Source organism: Toxorhynchites rutilus, chromosome 1 (genome assembly GCF_029784135.1).
Source record: "Toxorhynchites rutilus septentrionalis strain SRP chromosome 1, ASM2978413v1, whole genome shotgun sequence".
Classification (NCBI taxonomy): Eukaryota; Metazoa; Arthropoda; class Insecta; order Diptera; family Culicidae; genus Toxorhynchites; species Toxorhynchites rutilus.
In genome coordinates, this window is record NC_073744.1 from 13704075 (window position 1) to 13727308 (window position 23234).

The window sequence follows — 23234 nt, forward strand, 5'->3', positions numbered from 1 at the left end:
TGCACATAAATCTTTGCTTTATGAAATTAGTCACGGTACAGGCAATGTTTATCCACCCGCTTTTTGTTTTTTGTTTTATCTCATCAGCTTCCAAGAAGCAAAATATTTTCATATCACTTTTGTTCGGGTTTTTTCTTCAACTTGGTCCGGATACAAAACAGCGCGTCCTGCATCCATCCCCAGGCGACGACACATACAATACTTGCCAATCTGGCAGTAAAACTAGGAATCCAACCGTTTTATTACACCACTTTTGGTCCCTGTTTCTAAATTGTGTAACTTCACGGGGCCTGCATCGGAGAGACAGTAAACCGAAAGCCCTTTTCCATTGTTTGTCCTGAGCGCGATCCAATTTTTGTCCTTGGCGAGCGGTTTTATGGATACGCATTCCGGGAGGAAGGGGTCCAATAAAGCCATAAATCAATCTTCTGCACAAGTCTTATCGGAGCGCAGGATAATGCATCCTTTTTTTTTGCTGTTCTGTTGAATGCTATATGATTTCACCGAAAGTGAAATCGTAGCAAATTGTTTGTGGCTGCGAATTCTACGTTCGCTTGTTCCTAGAATTCCGAGTATGAGAAGTCCACGGCAGTGAATTCCTAGCAACGCTCGCTCCTGCTGCAGCATGCCAGCTTTGATCCTCAGCAGACTACCATACAACCATTCATCCGCATAAGGGATAGACAGACATTCTGTTCAACCATTTTGAATTTCCGTTCCCCTTCTTCGCATCCATCGCATTCTGCAGGAGGAAATCTCACGCGAGAGGAAACAATGAAATTCTGGAAGCAATAAAAATTCATATTTGACTTTTGTGAAGTCAAACATGGCACATCAGCGCATAGCTCCTTTTTTTGGGGTGGAGATTTTCGTTTGTTTGTTCTCCTCACTCACCCTCTTACTTTTGGCAAGGAATGGAGAAATATACGGGTTGGGGTGAGTAGGGACGTCAGATCGTTACGTTGAATTTTCTTTTCGGGTTAGAGCATTCTTCGTCCAATTGTGCGATTTTAATTTTCTGAAAGAACAAAAATTGACTCTAGTCTGCCCAAAACTTGCATTCTGAAATGAACAAGACATAATTTTAATTCTTTTTCCGTGAACTTAAATGGTGGCAAAACATCAAATGATGAATTTTTCGAAAATGTATTCAAACGCTGAGATGAATTCAACAAACGGACATGTAATCCTTACAAAGATTTCAGCTGATCCTATCATATTGAATCCAACGCATTTTTCTTTCTGTCTTTTTCAGTGTCTTCGCCAGATAATGTCCAGAATCACCATACCTATGTGCAATACGTTGATTCGGATATGTACAGTGCCACCGGTCAGGGACAAACCCAAATGTAAGTAATTTTATAACAATTCATCAACTTTCTAGACGGTAGAGTTTCTTTCAGTTGTGAGAGGATCGTATGATAAGTGTTTGATCTAGGTCAGACGGTGCGTTCTTTGGGTATAAAAAAGTGAGTTTTCCGATAAACTTTAAACACAAAAGTATGTGTACAGCAAAACTTAGGGATGATTCATCATAATGAGGAACAAGTTGACGCTTGATTCACATCAAAGAACTTTAAGTTTGTCGTTTCTATCCCAGTGTTTGAGGTTTACGTTTGATTTCATCCATGAGGTTTTGCCCTGTATCCTCGGTCACTTGTTTCGAAGCTTTTCCCCGCATCTGGGCGAAATCTTTCGTATTATTTGCCTTTACTTTACACTTCTTCACGGTTGTCCAGAAATTTATGATCGCACAAAGTTCAGGATTGTTTGGAGCAGTGCTGTCTTTCGACACAATGTTGGTATTATTTTCCCCATACCAGCATCTTTTCTGTAATGTTAATACGCTCTGCGCTCTGGGCTTGTAGTAGTATATTTGGGAAAAAGTGGGCAGTAATACCGAGAATAATTCACTGGATTAACTCGGCAATAGTGAGACTCAGACTAACATATGCTTCGCTAGTGTGGTGGCCCAAAACTACATAAATATCAGCTCAAGAAAAAACTCGATAAACTACAACGGCTGGCATCCTTATCAATAACTAGAGCAATGCCCAGCGCAAACCCTAGATGCTTTTTTATACCTTCGACCTTGCACCAATATGTTCAACTTGAAGCGGAAAAAGGTGCTCTTAGGTTGGAACGTGTAAAGCATTTTCTAAAAGGAGATCTCACAGGGTATTTGCAAATCCTGAAAGATTTTCAACTGAACACTAGAATGCCTTTTTACGCATAGTTGTCCCATGTCAGTTTTTGACAATTTTCACTTTTCTTCATAAAACGATGTTTTTATGCCTTATCTTCTGGAAAACACATAAAAAGCTATTGTTTGTTCCCAGCTTTTTGAAAAACAACATCAAGCTCAATTGTCTCATGTTGATATTCTGAGCATAACTGTCAAACTAGAGTTTTCAAATCCGTAATGAAGCTTGATTGATTCAGAGGAAGTTTCAGATTTCATTAGACAATAGTTTACTGCTTATAAAAAAAACCCGGTGTATTGCTAAAACAAAATGCTTAAAGCTTCTGGTAGACAAATATAGTACACTGAATTCGCTTTTTACGCGTTTTTATTTTACGCGGCTTTTTCTACGTGGTTTTTGGAATTTACGCGGTTTATTTTTACGCGGATTTTGGAATTTACGCGGATTTCGGAACTTACACGGTTTTTTTACACGGCACGTATCAACCGCGTAAAAATTCAATATGCTAATTGATGTGACTTTTCACCAAATAAGTTTGTATTGTATCATTGATTAGTAGCTGATAAATAAAAAAGATACAGACTAATAATTCGCTGTTTGTTAGATTGTTACACGGATTTCGGAATTTACGCGGATTTAGGAATTTACGCGACAGTATAGTAAGTAGGAATGAAGACTGAATCAAAGACTAACTTCAGTGTTCCCTTCAGAGTGATTGAATTTAATCGAATTAAATGGAAATTGCCTCTCAGGCAATGAAGGTATAGAAAAAAGGTCGATTTTCGTCCAAAAATTTTTATGCATTTTTAAGTCATTGGGCATCGAAAATAAAATTTCGGTTTTTCAAATTTCCTTTACTCCCCCCTTGGAAGATTTTCGAGGCTCAAAAAATAAAAACTTTGAGCGCTTTGAGGCACCCCTAAATCATATCCGATCGAGCTGAAACTTTGCACAGGTTATTTTTTTGGGCCAATGAACAAAATATACATGGTCGGTTTTTGAAATTTCACATGACCATTTTCGCTGCCACCCTAGTGAGCACACATCTTCGTCTATTTCGGATTCAGATTCTTTAAGAAAATGAAAAAAAGCTAAATTTTGTAGTTGCTGAACGCGCAAAACTTTGTGCTCTCTGCAGCCAGAGCGAACCAAGTACATGTTAACTATTAACATAATATTATTATAAAACACATTAGTATTTTGTAACGGCTCTTGACTAATTTTATGAATGTTATGTATATTTACTCACTTTTGCTGTTTTTCACAAAATAATATCTCAATAAATGAAAATGAATTGATTTAAAAACGCATTACGTTTGGTTCGTTGTGGCTGAAAAATGCAAATCAGCCCTCTTAACACGTTTTTATCCTTTATGGCAGCCCTTTGGCTGTCTTACTTACCAGATCTCGAAGACAACTGTTTCCAAGAGCTGTCCGAAACAGAAAAATCTGTCAAAGATTCGAATAAATAGGAAAAACTTTTTTGGAGAAAACGAGCACTATGCTCCGACATCATGTTGTTGGTTTATGGTTCACTATGGCTGAATGCAATTTCGTTTTTTTCACAGCCTGCTACACAGAATTTTCGTATGGGAGCTGTTGTCAGCTGTCCGAATGACACGATAATTTTATAGTCGATAGATTGTCATTTTCTGCATCCAGAGGTGTAATACTTATGACAGACATACAGCTGTACTTGCGTTGTACTTCGAAAATTGTATGTCTGTCACCATGTACAGCGCTAGAACCATGCAAGCAACTCGGTACAATCGCTGTACCTGTACCGACCTGTTTTACCGCTATACATGGCTACAGTTGTACTGTGCGCAGCGCCATAGACGGTTAGTGGTGGGTAGCATGAACAAGCAGAATCAAATCACTTGATAAACGTTCTTTTCATTGACTTTCTTTTAAGTTAATAACTCAGATTGGAAACTTGTTTGTTGTGTTTGTTTAGACACCAAATAAAAACCTTTTTCATTGAAATATGTGGTGGAAATTGGAAAAATATCTGATTGTCAGTTTGACATACGGTACAATGTACAACCAAAGTATGTCTGTCATGGTACGATAGTACCTGTACAACGCTGTACTCTTACAACGCAAGTACAGCTGTATGTCTGTCCCTGGTAATTCAATTTTGAAAAAAAGGTGCTTGGTTCGTTTTTGCAAAATCCCGACCATATGTCAGTCGAAGCTAGTTTGGGAATGTATTCTATCCATAAAGCAACTAGCTAGCTGCTAACGAAGTTAATCTACACTGAGTGCCTGGATACTGTGGTATCCAGGTAATGAAAGGTAATGAAAATACCGATCTCTTAGCAAGATTTGGATCTTCAACTAAATTCGTCGGGCCTGAACCAATTTGTGGATTATCCACACTACATCATGCATGAAATCAGAGCTCAAAACCTGGGAATTATCGATGATTTAACGCAACTGGAGGCCTCTATCAACACCAAGACAATCCAAATTATTCGTTACACCTTATAACAGAATAACACGTAGCCTACTCAGCTTAAATAAGACAAGTTTGAGCACATTAACCAGTATATTGACAGGATATTGTATAACCAGGTATTACGTTAAAAAAATCGGAAAACTGACAGATGATAATTGTCGTTTCTGTAATTTTGAGGTTGAAACTTCGGAACATTTACTATGTCAATGCTGTGCACTAATTCGACGAAGATTGAAGGTTCTTGGAAAGGGCATTCTTATGTCTAACGAGATTTGGTCTGCTGAACTAAAAAAGGTAAGAAACTTCATAAAGGAAGTCATATCTTTGTGGGGGATCTGCAAAGTCCTAGTGCGATTACCACTTATTCCCTGAGTGATGGAACGAATTGACAGTGCATATATAGCAAACTGGAGTGCAGCACAATAGATGGTCGTAGTGGCTCAAGGCTTCTACAGAAGAAGAATAACAACACAGAACATATGTGATTTTGGATAAACGGCAGTAGTCGTTTCTGTAGACAGTTGATTCGTCATGCTTGAAGCAATGAAGTTTTTGCTCTTTAGTCTACAGCCACATAGTGCCTGTCGAACCGTTTATTTTTAGTAAACTTCGAAAGCTTCATGCAGTGGCGTCTCGTCCGCCTGTTCAAACTGTCCATATGACAGGTAGACAATCTGAGAAAAAAAATCTCCACGTTTATAGCATTTATGATGAATTGTCGAATGTGATTTATTTGTAACTTCCATATTGTCGCGAATATCCTCATTTTCTTTTCTGTTTGGGTGAAACTTCTCCGCCGTGAGGAATGTAATCTTGATTACAACACACATCCTGCACGAAAACAACACAACACTACGAAATAAGCAGTAGTGATTATCGGATTCAAACCTTTCATTCATACACAATTTAGCATCTTCAAGCATTTTCGGTTAGATTCACTTCAATTCTCTGGACCAGTTCCAAAAAAGTTTAAGCTTTATCAGTAAAAGTTTTTTTTCTGCATATTCGGTACGTTCATTCAGCTGCGCTCGTGTTAGGCTTCGTGTCGGGTCACATTTTTTATTCATTATGAGAGTGTGTATTACACCAATCATTTGCATAACACCAAAATGAAGATTGAAGCATATGTTTCGAAATTTTTCTACAGGAAATACGCAAAATAGTTTTAGAAGTAAATGCCAGATACATACATCTCGTTATGTCTAAAAGTTTAGATGCGCATATTTCCGCCGGCTAAGCGATTTGCGATTTGTTGTTACTACAGCAGCTGCATTATTAGTACACTCGGAAATACATGTGGTAGGGTTCGTTTCTTTTTATAAGTTTCGGGTCACAAGTATGCATTGTTGTGGTGCGGTCTGTATCCAAGTGTGAAAAACGTTAGGACCAGCGTTACCAATGTTCCAGTTTAAATTTGTTTCCTCGATCCAGTCAAACAGTTAAACCCTAAAATCATCCAGTTTTTTTTCAATATTGTCCAGTTTTATTCAGTTTTTTATACGTATGCTTCGGTTTTACCAATTTTATGTAAAATAAATTCACAATCCATAAATATTATCCTTCCCTCACCCTTCCTATTCCTTGACCAATTTTGATTTGTGACATTTTTCGTTCGCAGCTTATTTTTCTCTTGCTTACACTTCCCAATTCAAAACGATTAGCGTGCTGTGCTAACCCAAGCAACAATAGGCTACACCGTCTTTGAGTAAAAATATCAATATTAAAGGGTTTTCAATAAGAGCGCTACAAAAGTTCTTGACGTAGGACTACGTCTTTCATTTCTATACCGGGGTGTAAAATCAAAGTTTCGAAAACGAAAGCGTTACGCCGGAGACCGAGATTTTGAGCGTTAATAGTTCCTAAACAACCAAACTTTCGTTATATGATAAAAACTTCATTCGAAAGATAAAATATCTACGCGTTATATACTTGTTACTTTTTGATCCAAAAAACTTGTTTCAATAACCTTTGCTTTCAAAACAGGCTATTGAAATCCCCAATCGATACAGGGAAACTTCGATATAACGTACCCTCGTTATAACGTATCCTCGATATAACGTCACTCGTTATAGCGTACATTTTACCTCGATATAACGTACACATTATCAAAGTCCAAAAAAAATTATTTTTTGAATATCTTTTTCTGAAAGAACAATAAATTATCTGTATTTTGATACTAGAACATGTCTCGCACTTTTAAGCAATCCCGAAATACAACTGGTTTTGTGATTCCGGATTCTAAATGAATCAAGCTTTAATCAACAGTACGAAAGAAAGCATCATGAGAAATGCTAGCTTCGTCTTTTAGTTGAATTTATTCATCAACCTTACTCAAACAGCAACACAATAAAGTAATATAAGCTACGTTTCAGAGTTCTTTATTATGCTTCGATATTACAATCGTACAATTCGATACAACGTACAATTTTGAAATTAAAATGTACGTTATATCGAAGTTACCCTGTATACAAGCGAGCACCGCTCGGAAATCCACACAGTTATAATCGAACAGCGATTGGAGCATGTTGTCGCTGTTGTGGTGTTGTGTTCGATATTCGTACGAAGTTCATCAATCGTCGCTGGTTTGTTGGCATAGACCATAGACTTGACGTAGCTCAACAGGAAATAGTCTAACGGCGTCAAATCGCATGACTGAGACGGAAAATTGACTGGGCTATTTCGTGAGATAACATGCTCACCAAACTTGGTTTTAAATAAATCGATTGTTAAATTCGCTGTGTGGCTTGTGGCGCCGTCCTGTTGAAACCACGTATTGTCCAAGTCCATATCAACCAATTCGGGCTAAAAATATTCGGTTATCATTGAGCGGTAGCGATTCCCATTCACAGTAACGTCACGGAAGAAGTACGGCCCAATGACGCCGCCGGACCATAAACCGCACCAAACCGTAATTTTTTTTGGGATGCAATGGTGACTCATGGAGTACGTGTGGATTGCAAAGATCTTTCACAAAATTCGCCACAACGACGTCACAGAGATGCCCAACGCTTGAGAACGACGTGTGAGAGACTTATTTGGGTCTTCCTCAATTGATGCGCTAGCGGCAGCAATATTCTCGACACTACGGACATTTCTTTGTCTCACTGTCATGGGAACATTTTGTACTGAGCCTATGGATTCAAATTTTTCCACTAGACGCTCAATTGTTGATCTGGCAGGACGATTATTACGACCATAAATTTGACGTAGCGCTCTTAAAGTCGAGGCCATTGACTCCGAATTTCGGTAGTCAATTTTAATAATCTCAACTCGTTGTTGGATCGTATATCTTTCCATTATGAAATGACAAACCTTACTGAAGAGAAATGTCGAAAGAGTGGGGAAAAATATGGCGTCGTTTACTGTCCCTATCGGTCTACTTTTGTAGCTACTTTTGTTTTTTGTATTGAAATACCCGCTATACGATATATACGATATATACCCGCTATATCGTTTACTGTCCCTATCGATCTACTTTTGTAGCTACTTTTGTTTTTTGTATTGAAATACCCGCTATATGTTCTAGGTGCTCCATATAATTCTACTTTTCAGAAATTCATAGGGTCAATGTGCTCCATTGACTTTAATTGATATGAATGTGAAACCTAAGTAATCTTTCTTCCATTTACATCCTCTAAGATTAATCGACCATTCGACGAAATGAAAATATTTTACAGGATCCAGTTTTCTTCTATTTTTTTTAAGAACAATCTTTTGAAAAAATATTGTTAATTCTGGTTAGGACACATTAACAGGGATGACGGTGATTCTTCAAAACTTGCACAATGAGAATGGATTGCTACCCTTAAGCGCCATTCAGTGTGTTCTTTGTGCAATTTTGCTGGTTCAGGTCAATAACGGAGAGTAATTACGAAGTGTTGAAGATTAAGGGTCTTTTTACAGAATGTTGAAATATTCATTCATATCTTTTCATATCTTTTTTGTCCTCTAATCATGTTGCAAAATATACAGACACTTTCGCTTGATCAATTCATATATTTGTTTTTGAAAATAATGTACTATGCGAAATAATATGTATAGTTTGGTATATAAACACCGAAAAATGGGTTTTAAAAGTATTTAGCATTAAAACTTCACACTCTAATTAGTTCGCAAAAATAGAAATCTTGTTTAGTTTGAAATATTCATAACTTGATTGGGAGCTCCCTTTCCGCGTCGTACGTACAATAAATGCAGTATGCTATGAAACTATCAACATAATTACTTTGATTCCTCACCTTTCCAGGACCTATCCTGTTTATACGGTCGGCGATTATGGTTCCGCCGGTGGTCAGCAATACTACACGACTGGTGGTGGCGGTGGAGGCACAGGAGGTGGAACTGGTGGGACCGGAAATAACAATTATACTACATCTTCCGCCGGCGGTGGCGGCAATTCACATTCATCTAGCGGCGGTGCCAGCGCTGCCACCAATGGAAGTGGCCCGGCCGGCGGGAATGGCACCGGTGGGAGCAATCAACAGCAGCAGCAGCAGTACATTGTTCCAGTGGACGAGGCGACGTTGCTTGGGACAGCCACTACAAATGGAACGCATCAACGCGAATCGCCACAAACCATGACGGTGAGTGTGAATCAACCGAAGGCTCGGTTTGCGGATAGCCACAAAAGCCTCTCTCCGGTAGGGCTTCGCAACCACAAAAGCGCACCCCGATCGCAAATTATTTCGCTTATCCAAGCGAATGAATCGTTTCATATTGGTTGATTGGTGGGCTTTTTCGGTGCCGGTCTATCCGTTATTCTTTTTCCTTCTTTCTTTTTATTATCAATTAATTGACGGTGCAATGAAACGTGCATCAACCGATTCTGTGCTGAATACGATAGAGCATCTGAAAATGACTTTGGGAACACAACAGTAATACCCAGAAATCTCCCCACTTTCCGAGCCCGCATTTAATTAACTCTTATTCAGTTCAGTTCATTAATGGTTTCATAAAATCGAGACGCACTTTCGGGTTTTTGTTTACCATACGGACCAAATTTTCATTCTCTCTGCTTTCAAATTATACCATACTCTGCGTTGAGTCTTTCTATGCTTGGAACCGCTCGAACTAACCTTTATTTTCTATTGGCTTCTAACACCCGACTAACTAACTTGAACGGCAAAGGACGTCGCTACCTATATACAATCGCATCAGACTTCTTCGCATCATTCCAACTCAACAACGCCGACACCCGAGGTGGACCAGACGCCAAATCTCAGCCACGCCACGCGTGTTTCACCAGCGACGGTAAGGAATTGTGTTTTGGAGAATATGTTCCCCTGCTAAACCCAATTTCCAGAATACAAAGCTTGATCAAAATTGTGTACTCATTGCATTCAACTCCGGCTGTAACATCTCCTGGGGGTTGCTAGGGTAACACAGGGCTTGGCGGTAACCTAGGATATATTTGCAGCGCCACTCATGGTGTCTATGCCTTGTACACACATTCAAGCTAATCCCGTAACCCTGAGCGATCGATAAACCTGTTGAATTTTCAACCGTCTTTTTTCTCGTTTCCGCTCTTTCGCAACAGGTCGCTTGGTTAGTAGAGAACTACGAGAACGCCGAAGGAGTCAGTTTGCCGAGGTCGACATTGTACAACCATTACATGAGGCATTGCAACGAGCACAAGCTGGACGCGGTGAATGCCGCTAGCTTCGGGAAGCTCATTCGGTCGGTATTCACAGGACTGCGCACACGTCGGCTGGGGACTCGAGGTAACAGCAAATACCACTACTACGGCATTCGAATTAAGCCCGGTTCGGCCCTGAACAACGCAATGGACGACGGTAAACCTATGAACGCTAGTCATCTCAACAATAACAACAATCATAGCCAGAATCACAACTCAATTGGTGGCGGTGGAAACGGTGGCACCGGTGGTGTTGGGGGAATTGGCGGTCACGGCAATACGATGCACCATCGGGGCCCGAAAAAGGGTACTATGAAGAACGAAATTCCGGAGTCTTGTGCTCAGGTAAGCGATGCAATGTCACGGATCAAAGTTCGAAACGATATATCAAATCATTTACAGTACTTGGGAGATGCCAGTGGTGCCATTCCCCAGTTTCCTGTGATCAATCTAAGTCACCCGTTTCCAGAGGAGATCACCCTGGAAGACGTGGACACATTGCGTTCGATCTATCGCGAACACTGTGAAGCCTTTCTAGATGCCATCCTAAATTTGGATTTCAACACAATCGAATCGTTGTGGCGCGAATTTTGGCGAGCTGAGAACAATAACAACGGTGACGAGTGCGAGGAGGAAAAGTATCTGAGCAAATCCAAACTGTACGTGTTGACTCAGTGCGAGCCTATTCAGGAATTCATCAAACAGGTTTGTGTTAGTTTGGGACGGAATTGAGTATACGATTTACCTTTTTTTCTCTCCCTCCCCAAAAAGGTTGATTTCATGTTTTACCAAAACATGGTTGAAGTTCTTATTCCAGACGTATTGCGCCCCATTCCAACCGGGCTCACTCAGGCAATTCGAAACTTTGCCAAGAATTTGGAAAATTGGCTATCATCTGCCATGAGTGGCTGTCCGGAGCAAGTGGTAGCCATCAAATTGTCCGCGGTGTCCGCTTTCGGTCAGACCCTTCGTCGCTACACCTCTCTCAACCATCTTGCTCAGGCGGCACGAGCCGTCCTCCAAAATGGAACCCAAATCGCTCAAATGCTAAACGATCTCAATCGGGTGGATTTTCGGAACGTTCAGGAGCAGGCCTCCTGGATCTGCCAGTGTGACACAGCGACCGTACAACGGCTGGAGAACGACTTCAAAGCAGCACTGCAGCAGCAGAACACATTGGAGCAGTGGGCCAGCTGGCTGCGAGCTGTGGTAGATGATGCCCTAGAGGAGTACCGCGGGAAACCGGCGTTTGTGAATGCGGCAAGGCAATTTCTGCTTAAGTGGAGCTTCTACAGCTCGATGGTGATTCGGGATCTCACACTACGTTCGGCGGGAAGCTTCGGCAGTTTCCACCTAATAAGACTGCTGTACGACGAGTACATGTTCTTCATCATCGAGCACAAGGTGGCGGAAGCCACACATACTACTCCGATTGCCGTTATGGGAGAGGTGAGTTGGATGATGGTGATACTGTCTGAATTTTATACCTCTAAAAATTTACGCATTTTTTAACTCATAATTAGACGGAGATAGTCACATTCTATTTTAGTCGATCGAGATTTCGTTTCGATTGCATAATCAGGAGCTAATGCCGCCAAATAACAGATTGCTACGTTATAAAAATACTAGCGCAGAATAGTTTAGTTTAGAGATGAACAAAAAGGTTTATTTCATTGAACGATTCAAATGAACCGGCTCATTCGAGCGACTCGATCGCTCATTTCAAGAAGCGGTTTATTCGGATATGTAAAAAAGGAAGACGTGAAAAAATAAAATTTACAACAATAACAAGTGCATACAATACATAATTCGAGGTTATCTATAATACATTTCCATCACAATCGTCATAATTGCATATTTTGATTCATTAACCTAATCTTTTCGATACTATCTAATAAAAGCAGGCTCGTCTCCACCGAAAACCTCGCTTCATCCGCTCATATGACACAGTTTTTACAAAAGCATTTTCTTAGAGCTGAGGATAGTGCTCCCGTGTTTGAGTGGTTAGCGTCACACCTAACATGCCGGGGGTTGGGGTTCGATTCCCGTTCTGGTCGGGGGATTTTTCGTCAAAGAAATTTTCTCCGACTTGCACTGTGGTCACGCGTATTCTAGAGCTTGCCACTCAGAATGCATGCAAGGCGTGTTAAGTGCGATTCACATACAACATACACGTCACGTTCACGTCCCGTCACGTCACGATACGTCAATGATTCTACCATGCAATTCTCATGAAAACATTCACATACACCAGTAACGTAACGACCCGTCAGCATACGTTCAACGAAAACGACCGGCAGGGTTTGTAGAAAAGAATAATTCACGGAGACGGACGGCTCGTTTGGTTTTTGTCTGGACTTTGTGTCTCGGCTTTTGTTTTGATTTGGTTATACAGTAATTTACATCTACATCGACATAAGGCTAATTGAACAGATCTGTGATGCAACACGTTTAATTAGACATTTTTACCTCTAGTTGGACATTTTTGTAAACATTGAGTTCGGGGCCCAAATTATGGCCCCACATTGAAAGTCGCCACCAGTCGCAAATGTCCAATTACTGGTCAAAACCGACTCCAATGCAACACTGAGTGATGCCTCAGCATATCGCTTTATAAGTAACTAACTGTACTTTTTATGCCAACATATCTCTTAGCTCCAAATTTCGGAGTGAAAATCATTCGCGATTAGTTGAAAGAATTATTCTATTTATTATTATTATTGCATAAGAGTCGGACTACGGGGTTTAAGCATTTAAATAATTGAATTCAATGATTCACATTGAATTTTTCAAAATTTAGAACTGATTCTAGACATGCTGATTTGAAAGAGGGCATTGCAATTTAAAATTGTTGTAGGTGGCGACACCATGAATAAAATTAAATAAATCATTCGTTTGGCATTTGACGTGACGGTGCTGGTGGAAGCATTGACTGCATGTGTGAATTGGTGGAGACGTTGACGGAACGTAGACGTTCTTCTCCGTAACGTGCTATGTGAATCGCACATTATTTGGCATAGAAATCTCAACTAAGTACTAACGAAAATGACGCAAGTAATACTACGTTGAGATGGCGAAGTTCCTCTAGGAACGTTAGTGCCATGTAAGAAGAAGAAGAAGAAGATTTTTGCTTTCCCAGCAAAGCAAAGGGTTGATTATTCTCTGCAAATGTGGATCCGCTAAATATTTGTCTAGCTATACTATTGCAGCAGCTTCTAGATCATGTGAGACTTAAACTCCTTAGTTTTTGTTGCGTTTCGAAGATAATCTATAAATAAAAATGGAAGGCCAAATCTGTTCGTAAGCGGAAAACCCGAAGAAGGGATGGTCCGATTTTAGCCTTCTTTATTTTGTTGTATTCGTCTCTTCCCGTACATCAATATAGTGGAGAGAAAAATCGGAAAATTTCCGGAAAACTCTGAAGAAAGGTCGGAAAATTAAATTCCCATGTCGGTCCATCCGATGTTTGCGCTAGCGAAGTTGATCTTTGTTCGAAAGTGAAAATGAATTTTCCTATTTCCTATATCTTCTATCTATATATCTATCTATCTATATAAATAAAAATGGAAGGCCAAATGTGTTGGTAAGCAGAAAAATCAGGGAAGAGAGGGTCCGTTTTGAGCAGTCTTTATTTTGATGTATTCGTCTCTTCGCGTAGTTCAATATAGCGGAGAGAAAAATCGGAAAGATCTCATAAGATAATCATGATAAGCGTTGTTAGTCTATTTGAAGTTTGCGCTAACGAAATTGACCTTTGTTCGAAATAGAGATGTGCCATCCGCTTATGAGCTGTTCATTTGAATCGCTTCATCATAGTGAGCGGATTCGGATCGGCTCGCAATCAAAAAAACGCAGCTCATCAGCTCATTACGGAGCTGGAGCTGATGAGCTGTTGAGCTGATGAGCTATTGAGCTGTTGAGCTGATGAGCTGCTGAGATGATGAGCTGTTGAGCTGTTGAGCTGTTGAGCTGCTGAGCTGTTGAGCTATTGAGCTGCATAGCTGTGGAGAGCAAAAGCTGCAGCGAGTGTGAATTGCGAGACGCGAAAGGATTTTTCGTCTCCCGCGCTTCATGGCATGACGTCAGTTTGTTTTCGTGTATCCCTCTTCGTACTTTAGCTTTAGCAGAGATGCCAGATAGGAAAAAAGGTTTTTGTTTTGAAGATATTCAATCGTTCGTTACTTCATTAAATTTTTCTTATATGGCCAAACAAAATAATACACATTATTATATGCTTGTAAATAAATTTAATATATTACATTGTTATTCAAACATTACTGTGGAAACACATACATTTATTTCCGCGTGCTGAATCAAAACAATTCAGAAAACCACCCGGCATGAATGTTGATGATTGATACTGGTCCTTTTGTTACCTTTGTGATCGCGAATAATTATTTCTCGTTTCACCTATTAGTGGATTTATTTTTATATCCTCGGATGCAAAAAAAAATCTCGATGGTTTTTTTTTTCAAAAAACGTTGTCTCGGCCAATATTTCTGGAGGCATTCTATTTGGCTACTGCTGGTTTTTCTGTTGTTTAAGTTCAGCATATCCTAAGCATCTTCTATGTTGGATTTCAGCATTCAGTATTTGTTGTATATTATATTATTAGAATTCATATCAGTTTTAGTTTTTGTACAATTACGAATTAAATTCGTTTATTTTTTGCTTTCCGTCTATTAAAAAAATGCACACTATGCAATGTAGATGCACCCGTGGCCGAGTGGTTAGCGTCCCACACTATCATGCCGGGTGTTCGGGTTCGATTCCCGTTCTGATTGGGGGATTTTTCATCAAAGAAAATTCTTCCGGCTTGCACTGTGGTCACGCGTATTCTAGAGCTTGCCACTCCAGAGTACATTCAAGGCGTGTTATTCGGCATAGAAATCTCAACCAAGTATTAATGAACGCGGCTAGTTAATGAATACGTTGAGACGGCAAAAATTCCACAGGGAATGTTAACGCCATTCAAGAAGAAGACACTATGCAATGTCGCATGGTGATTACGTTTCATATGCAATTGTGTGGACAACTGCAAAATTCAACTGAGCTAAAGAGCTGTTCCAAATGAGCAGCTCACTTGTATGAGCTGAACGGCTCTGAGCCGCTCACCATGATGAGCTGATTTGCCCATCTCTAGTTCGAAAGTGGAAATGGATTTCACAGCCTTAGAGCATCCATATACTAGCACAAAAGCATTTGACAGCGTCAAACATGTCCGGGTCGCAAATGCAATTTGCGACCATTGTCACTCGCGAGAACTGCCAAATTCTCAAGCTGATGTAAATCAAGGCGCTTAACATACTGCCAGGTGGGTCAAAATGTGAAAACCACTCTGCAGCCATCTAAAAACCAAGGAGCTGGAATTGACAGGTGGTTCGTTTTCGACAGTATGAGGATAAGGCATGGATGATGCGAGAGGGGATGAAAAATGACAGCGGCTTTTTTTGTTTATAAACAAAGTAGATCAAATCTTTATGCTACATAGCGGTCCCCACCAACATATACCTACGCTGGGCTGGTTTCAATCGAACTACCTGTTGTGTCTCACAACCCGAACGATCGGGCGAGTCTTCAGCTAAAGCAATACGGCACAAGCCCACCGGTTATTAAGAGCCACCTCTTTTATATACCCACTAGCAAAGCTCCCACAATCGCTGAGTTTCCAATCCCAGCAGCAACGGCAACAACCCTCACGTCCCGTAGAACAGCAATGCAGACAATAACTTGCAGCAGTCACCGAAACACTACAATGATGCCAACAGCGTAAACAAAACCAACATTTATGCGCAGCAAACACATAGCGGCATGCACTCCTCATTGCATGCCATTTGTTATCCTCTTTCTCGGAAAACTCTAGCCGTTCGTTTGGCCGCTGTCAATTCGAACTCAAGTAATGGCTGAACAGCAGTTCTGACATAACGTTCCACCTTATTATACCGCCTTGCTAAAAACTATACAAAAGTAAATCAAGACGATTAAGCACAATTAGTGAACTATATTGATACTTCATTACATATTTACTACTCTATATCCATTACATTCATTACGCTGCAAGCGTTTCGTGTATTGTATTTGCTTTGATTTACTTTTCTGTGTCGATTATGCGTTCTATGTAATACGTTTTCTCGAAAATAGTGAAATAATATTAAACTGAAATTATGTCTGATGATGATTTTATATTATAATGGTGAGTTTTTGTGAATGTTGTGTGTTGTGAACCCGTGCACCCGTGGCCGAGTGGTTAGCGTCTCACATTATCATGTCGGGTGTTCGGGTTCGATTCCCGTTCTGTCTGGAGGATTTTTCGTCAAAGAAATTTCCTTCGACTTGCCCTGTGGTCACGCATATTCAAGAGCTTGCCCCTCGGAATACATTCAAGGCGTGTTATTTGACCTAAGAAATCTCAACTAAGTATTAATAAATGACGCTAGTTAATGCATACGTTGAGACGGCAAAAATTCCACAGGAAACGTCAACGCCATTCAAGAAGAAGTGTGTTGTGAAATATTTGGAAATGTATAGCCAAAAGTATACCGGAGAGAAAAATCGGAAAATTTTGAAGGAAAATCGGAGAATTCGGAAGAGTGGATTCCCATACGTTCTTCAATCATGAAAGGCCAATTGTGTTGGTGAGCGGAAAACGCGAGGAAGTGATTTGAGTAGTAATTTTCAGTAATTTCGTTGTTTAGAAGCTCATCAAAAATAGAAAAAATGAGATATCAAGAAACGGCTATGTAACGCTTTATATAATTCATTGCTACATGCTCAGGGACGAATGACCACCGGGATAAAGTCCCTTAAAACCAAAAACTGAACTGATTGTTACATGCTGATAAAAAATTTCACTCTATATAATAGGGTAGATAGGGGCAATATGACCAGGCGGGGCGAAATGGGCCACCGTTCGTTTGGGCTTGTTATTGAACCAATAACACTTATTTTCCAACAATTGTGTTAGAAATACTCTTACTAAGTATCTCCGTGAAAACCGTATTCAAATTCTATTGTTGTGTAAAGATATCAGGTGTATGACACGATTATCGCTATCTCACTCTACCTACCGTCACCGCATATCTCACTATCCCTCTGCTGTAAAAGTTCCTCATCGACATCACGATATGTCAGATGGTGGTAAATTGGTAATTCGCGATGACGTCAACGTCTGGTGGCGACTTCAAGTTTGAGTCATAATTTGGGTCCCAAAATCGTTAGTGTAATCTCTACCAGATTAGAAGACACGAAGCCGGTTTTCAAATTTTAAAATTTGAATGAAAATTTTCACATTATGTTATTTAATTATTAGAAACACGTATTTCTGACTTTCATTCAACCATATGGTCATACAATTCCAACATTATTGCTGATTTTTTTCTCTATCATATAAAGTTGTCTTCATAAACAATTTTCGTATGAGACTTTTTCCCCACCTGCAAACAAAAATGTTTTTAGTTTAAACAGAATACTAATTTGATATGGAAAAGCTAATTTTCATTCATAATTTTAATTTTGAAAACGTTCACTCCGACTTAAAATCAGCTGTTCTTTGACGCTCCCCTAAACTAGTAAACGAAGCTCACTGCTTCGTTTAGAAGAAAACAAATACTTCTGACGTGTGAGATGTTGGCACCAAAAACATGGCGGGTGCCATACGGCTGAAAGATATTGAGAGAAATATCACACTGACTGATTATCACGAAAAACATATAAAAAACAGTCAACAAAATAAGCTCTGTACGGTCCATGCTGAAACTTATGACTCTGCTCTTTATATCAATTCGTACTGGTATTATTTCTGAACATTTCCACTGATTTATTGCGCTGCTTTGCCGTTTCATGTAAAAGAACGGTTCATTTTTATTGAGCGTAAATGTACGGGGAGGAACGAGCATACCTGCTTGGGGCATTATGACCAGGTATTTTTTCATCATAACCTGTAAAAACAGCTGTCAAAATTTGTAAACATAGTTGGAAATAGTTAGATGTTGAATCATGGTGCGGAATTATATCAGAACATCCGATTGTAAAAAGTGGTCACAGACCTTGAACGCGGCCACCGATGCAGCGAAGAGAAGTACGACAGTGTTAGCCGGAATAGATTGGCTGGCTGGTTTGCGAAAGTGTCACCCACAAATCTAACTTCGGACACCTGAAGCAACATCCGCCGCCTGATTTGAGCAACGTAAAATTGTAGTCTAATCACTATGATCACATTGTTATTTTTTGTACATGCAAACTGAATGGAATCCAATGAAATACACGTAAAAGTTGCAAAATAGAATAAGCTTTCGTTTTATGAACTCGTTACGTTATTCCCCTACGAAAACATGCTTAAGTTATTGGATCAATAAACATGGTCATATTGCCCCGCATAGTGGCCCATTTGGCCCCGTAGTGTTTTCGATCGATGGAAATGGAACACATTTTTAAAAGTGTAATTTTTCCACATAAATCTTTTTTAAAACGTATTCATACAATCTACATCGATCAATAAGGTTTCAAATCGTGAGGTTTTAATATGTAGCATAATTTACAGATGTTCCTACATGATTTAGGACGTTTCGTTCTTAGGGAGACCATATTGCCCCTATCTACCATATGTGATTTTCAAACGTTTGTTTTTTGTGTTTGAGTAAATTAAAATTGAAATTATGAGTTTTTGGGTAAAAAACATCAATAACTTTGAGTAGGATTAAGATATTGACAAGTTCTGCATCGCAAAATGTTGGTATTGATAAGCTCTAAAAGTCGTACGTTTATGTAAGTTTCATTCAGAATATAGATTTCAGTAAACAAGTTCGACATGTGGAAAAATATGAATATTCGATGCAACATTTTTATATTCATATACAAAGTACTCGAGATGGGCAGAAAGTTTAAACTTTTTTTGAAAATGCCGAACAAATTCCATTTATTTTAAAAAATAGATCTGAATGTACTTTAAAAAATATTTATTCAACATGTCCACGTGGACATTATCTGTACCCCCACCCCCACATGGTGGAAAATCGTGGACAAAATCGTATTCTGTACCCCCACTAAATTTATTCACGTGGTATGTAGACAGCCCCTTGATAGCCCCAGATAGCCTAACGGAATCCTACGTCAACTATGCGGTCGTTTCTCCCTTCTATGACTTATTCATTAAGGCTCAGATGGCGTTCAATATTTTGACAATTTTCCTTATTAGCTATGCTAATAATCGTGCAAAACTTAACAGTATCTGTTTTGCTACTTTTTTGCGAAACAATATGTTACATAAAATTCCTGAACAATTATTTTCTTGGTTAGCCGAAGATAGCCTAGTTTGATGATTCCCCACATAATTGTGTAGTTCAGAACCTTAATGGAATGGCGTCAGTTTGATATAACGATTGCAATGCCAGGGACATCAGCGAGTAAGTAATTTCGTCGCGTCCACAGCTCAATCCGAAACGAAGATGTCGAACATGTGATGACGCAAAACAAGGAAGAACAAACGATGTTCATTGCGTCGTATCTAGAACGATGCTGAAAGTTTGCCTCGGCGAGATCCAATATTAATGATCTAGGCATATATTCCCCTTCATTCTTAATCCTCTTCACGGAGGTCTAAATCATTCCTCTTCGTTGATTGCCGACAAGTTACTCGTTATTGATGGCATGGGTGGGAAGCTCACAAATGAACAGAACATATGTATGGGAAATTGAAGTGCTTCTAATTTTCATCAATTTAAAGCGTTCATACGTCAGGAGACTGTAATATATAGCATAACAAATTATTCTTATTGAATTTCCGATTCGTTTGGTATGTAAATCATCAAAATCCGATCGCGGCAAAAAGAGTTGTTACTGTTATTAAAAACGTGACTTTGTTTTCTGATTTGGCCCCCCTAATGAAAGACGTAGTTCTACGTCAAAAAAGACCGCCCAAAAAAAGGTTTTCGAGTAATATATAACCTATTAATCGCGGTTGGCTTGAGGGTAGTATTACAATGGGTTCTCATAATTGGGATGTTGTAGACTCCAATGCTCACCCCGGAATACTTCCTATTGGGATGCAGCTGACCATTAATCAGCTACACCCCCCTTGTCTATACCCCATATCTTACGTGGTGCGTCTCTCTCGATTCGAGGAATCTATGATAAAATGACCACTGGGCGTCACAATCTTCAGATCGTGTAGAGTTATCATGAGCGGTACAATCTTCAGGTCTTAGTGAATAATCAGTGGCCTGCACAACCTTCGGCCCGTGTCGTTTATATCTGTAAAGAGTATGTGTATGTGTTGCATCATCTGTTGTTCTTTCACTCAACATTTTCCGCGAATATTTACCGACAACACGATTTGCATGCTCATATATTTTTTTACTATTTCAGAAGGACAACGCCACCCAACAGTCACTGCAGTCACAACATCAGCAGCAGCAACCGTCCCTGCACCAAGCGGACGACATGAACAGCATGATCTACACGTCCGACTTCGAGGTCGTCAACGTGAAGCTGGAACCGAGCGCGAAGCGAATGCGCAGTTAGTCAATTTTCTCCACCACTGGTGGCGGAAGCGGTGGCCTTTACCATTCATCTCAAAACACTTCCGCCGGTCATCGGCAGCAGTTCCCCTCGTCCTCGTCGTCGTCGTCTGTAGCAGCAGCGGCGCATACTACCTGGTATTTAGCCCCGTCCTCCTCCACGTCCCCATCCAACAACAGCAGCGGGGCCAGTGTGGATGGAGAGTCCTCGTTCGCCTCGTTCTACTGTGGCCATTAGCTGCGTGAGGTAGAGGCAGTGAACAAAAATAACAGCAACAACAACAAAAATCTATCGATGTGTAAGTTAGTGTGTAGTTCTGTAGCTTCTGTGCTCTAGGGTAATGTTTATTTATTCGAACTTTTTTTTTGTTCATGGATTTTAACGTGGTTTAGGTTAGTTTTTGTCTGTTGGAGGCAAATATTTTCATTTTCTTGTTTCATTTTGTTGTAAAATATTGTGTTATTAGGAGTGTCGATGCCTGAAGTAATTCACTCGCTTCGATTGCGTAAATTGTACATAGACTGCGCTGCGAATTTTACCTCCATGTAGAAATTATACCGTTAGAAGAGTTATATTTTATTTATACAAACCAGCTTGCATATGCTCAACGAACTATTGGAAATATTCTTAGCGAGAGCGATACTGAATTGAACTATTTATTGTGGAACCGAACAGGACAAAAAATGCTGTCATTCTCAGTTATTTTTTTACTGTACAAGTCATTTCTCTTGTGCAATCCTTCAGAGGTAAAATGATACAATTAAGGTTATTTCAACAGACTATTTCAAATAAGGAACGAAACGAATAGTAGAATTGATTGAAAGATGTGCAATGTGCTATAATGAATTTGCAAAGAGCGAAAAAACATGAAAATCAAAACAACCAAAATTGCAAATTATTTTAGTCGTGTAACAGCAACATATTTTTAAGAATCGAGAACTACGAATATAGTGCTCAAAATGCACGGAAAACACAAGTACACATTTCTATGGTTTTTATTCATAGCTAACATAAGCAAAATTAGCGGTATTGAATCCAAACTAAAATAATGAAAAAGATATTTTATGGAAAACAAAAAATTTAAAATAAAACAGATAATTGTATGTGCCTGTGGAAGTATAAGTGAAACGAACACTTACAGTACTAACTAAAACGACTAAACACAATAGATGAAGCCTAACATATGCGCGAATGAAACAGAATTCCTAGGTCTAATCGTAACATAATCAACAAAGCCACTTCAACGAAACTGAGAAACCGAGATCGGAATACTAATTTTAAACTAGTCACATTGTTTTACGTTTCCTAGTTCATGCTAAGACTCGAATCGGAATCATTCCGGAAATGCCATTTTCAGTACTACTTCATAAGTTAGCCACAGTTAGAAGCCATCATAGGTTACGGAACGACGCACGCTCATATGGATATGTAGTTTTCAGTTTAATGCAAAGCACCTGCCCAGAATGCTTATGTTGCTCCTCCTTCCTGATGATGATGATGATGATAGCGCGATGAGATGAAAAATAATTGAAATTGTGATTGGCCGATAGAAGAAAACTGGAATGTCTATTTTTGAAGTATGTCATTAGTGTTAGGTGGGCTTGCAAAGGAAACAAAAAAAAAACGGAAATTGTGCATGCCATTTTTAGCTGTGTTCGTACTTCGCACCACGATTGTGTGCAATGGACACTTCCTCGTTGCAGGATATTCGTTCTTACATTTTTTTGCGAGGCGAATTGAACACACATACAAAACAATACAAAACATAAGAATTGTCACCAAGGAAATTTGAAAGTCTATATATATATATATATATCTAGAGTGTAAGATCAGTTTTAAAATGTGCGTGAGCACAATAGAGTGAGTTCAAAAGTAACTGTCGAGATGTGTTGCGAGTTCTCCATTATGCCGAAATTCCCAATCGTCTTCCGAGAGTAGCTGGAGCTCGATCATGGAGCATGGAGAAAACGCGAAAACCTCGCGAATACGAAGGGTTTTTTAGATCATTTTTTTTTCGAATGTGATACTTAGATCACGCCTTGCGCACAAGAACATTGCATTGAAACCTTCGACATGGCCAGAAGACATTTTGTTCAGAGAATTCGAGAACTACGACAAATCAGTTTTTCGGAAGTCATCGGAAGTATTACGAAAATCATATGAACCCGTCGATTACCAACCCGCAGCTCCCGGGACGCATTGAAACAAGCCCCTGAGCCGATCAAAGCAGTCGAGTTCTCCAGTTCCTGTTTTTGTATTGGTCGTCCCGAACCTGCTCTTGATTCTGGTAATGGGGTCTTCCATCTTGTTACTTCAGGTACGTACCAAAATCTTACGATTCATACTTCGTCTGACGTTCTTCCATGTTTCAGTCAAACCGATAACTTTGGTTCTGTTACTCTACGCTCATCGATTTGTA

At 39.6% G+C, this 23234-nt stretch overlaps 1 protein-coding gene across 6 annotated transcripts in view; it reads left to right on the forward strand.

The window, feature by feature from the left end:
• The window catches only part of LOC129761900 (DNA-binding protein RFX2), a 74338-nt gene extending 51663 nt beyond the window's left edge, over positions 1-22675 (forward strand). For 5 of the 6 annotated variants that reach the window (XM_055759739.1, XM_055759741.1, XM_055759742.1 and 2 more), the window contains 7 exons: positions 1256-1349; positions 8912-9248; positions 9793-9915; positions 10202-10645; positions 10703-11005; positions 11072-11749; positions 20663-22675. In XM_055759739.1, the coding sequence (XP_055615714.1) occupies positions 1256-1349; positions 8912-9248; positions 9793-9915; positions 10202-10645; positions 10703-11005; positions 11072-11749; positions 20663-20818 (2135 nt within the window). In that variant the 3' untranslated portion in view covers positions 20819-22675. The remainder of the gene's footprint in view (positions 1-1255; positions 1350-8911; positions 9249-9792; positions 9916-10201; positions 10646-10702; positions 11006-11071; positions 11750-20662) is intronic. The other variant, XM_055759743.1, reaches the window with a different exon arrangement.
• The last annotated feature ends 559 nt before the right edge of the window (positions 22676-23234 follow it).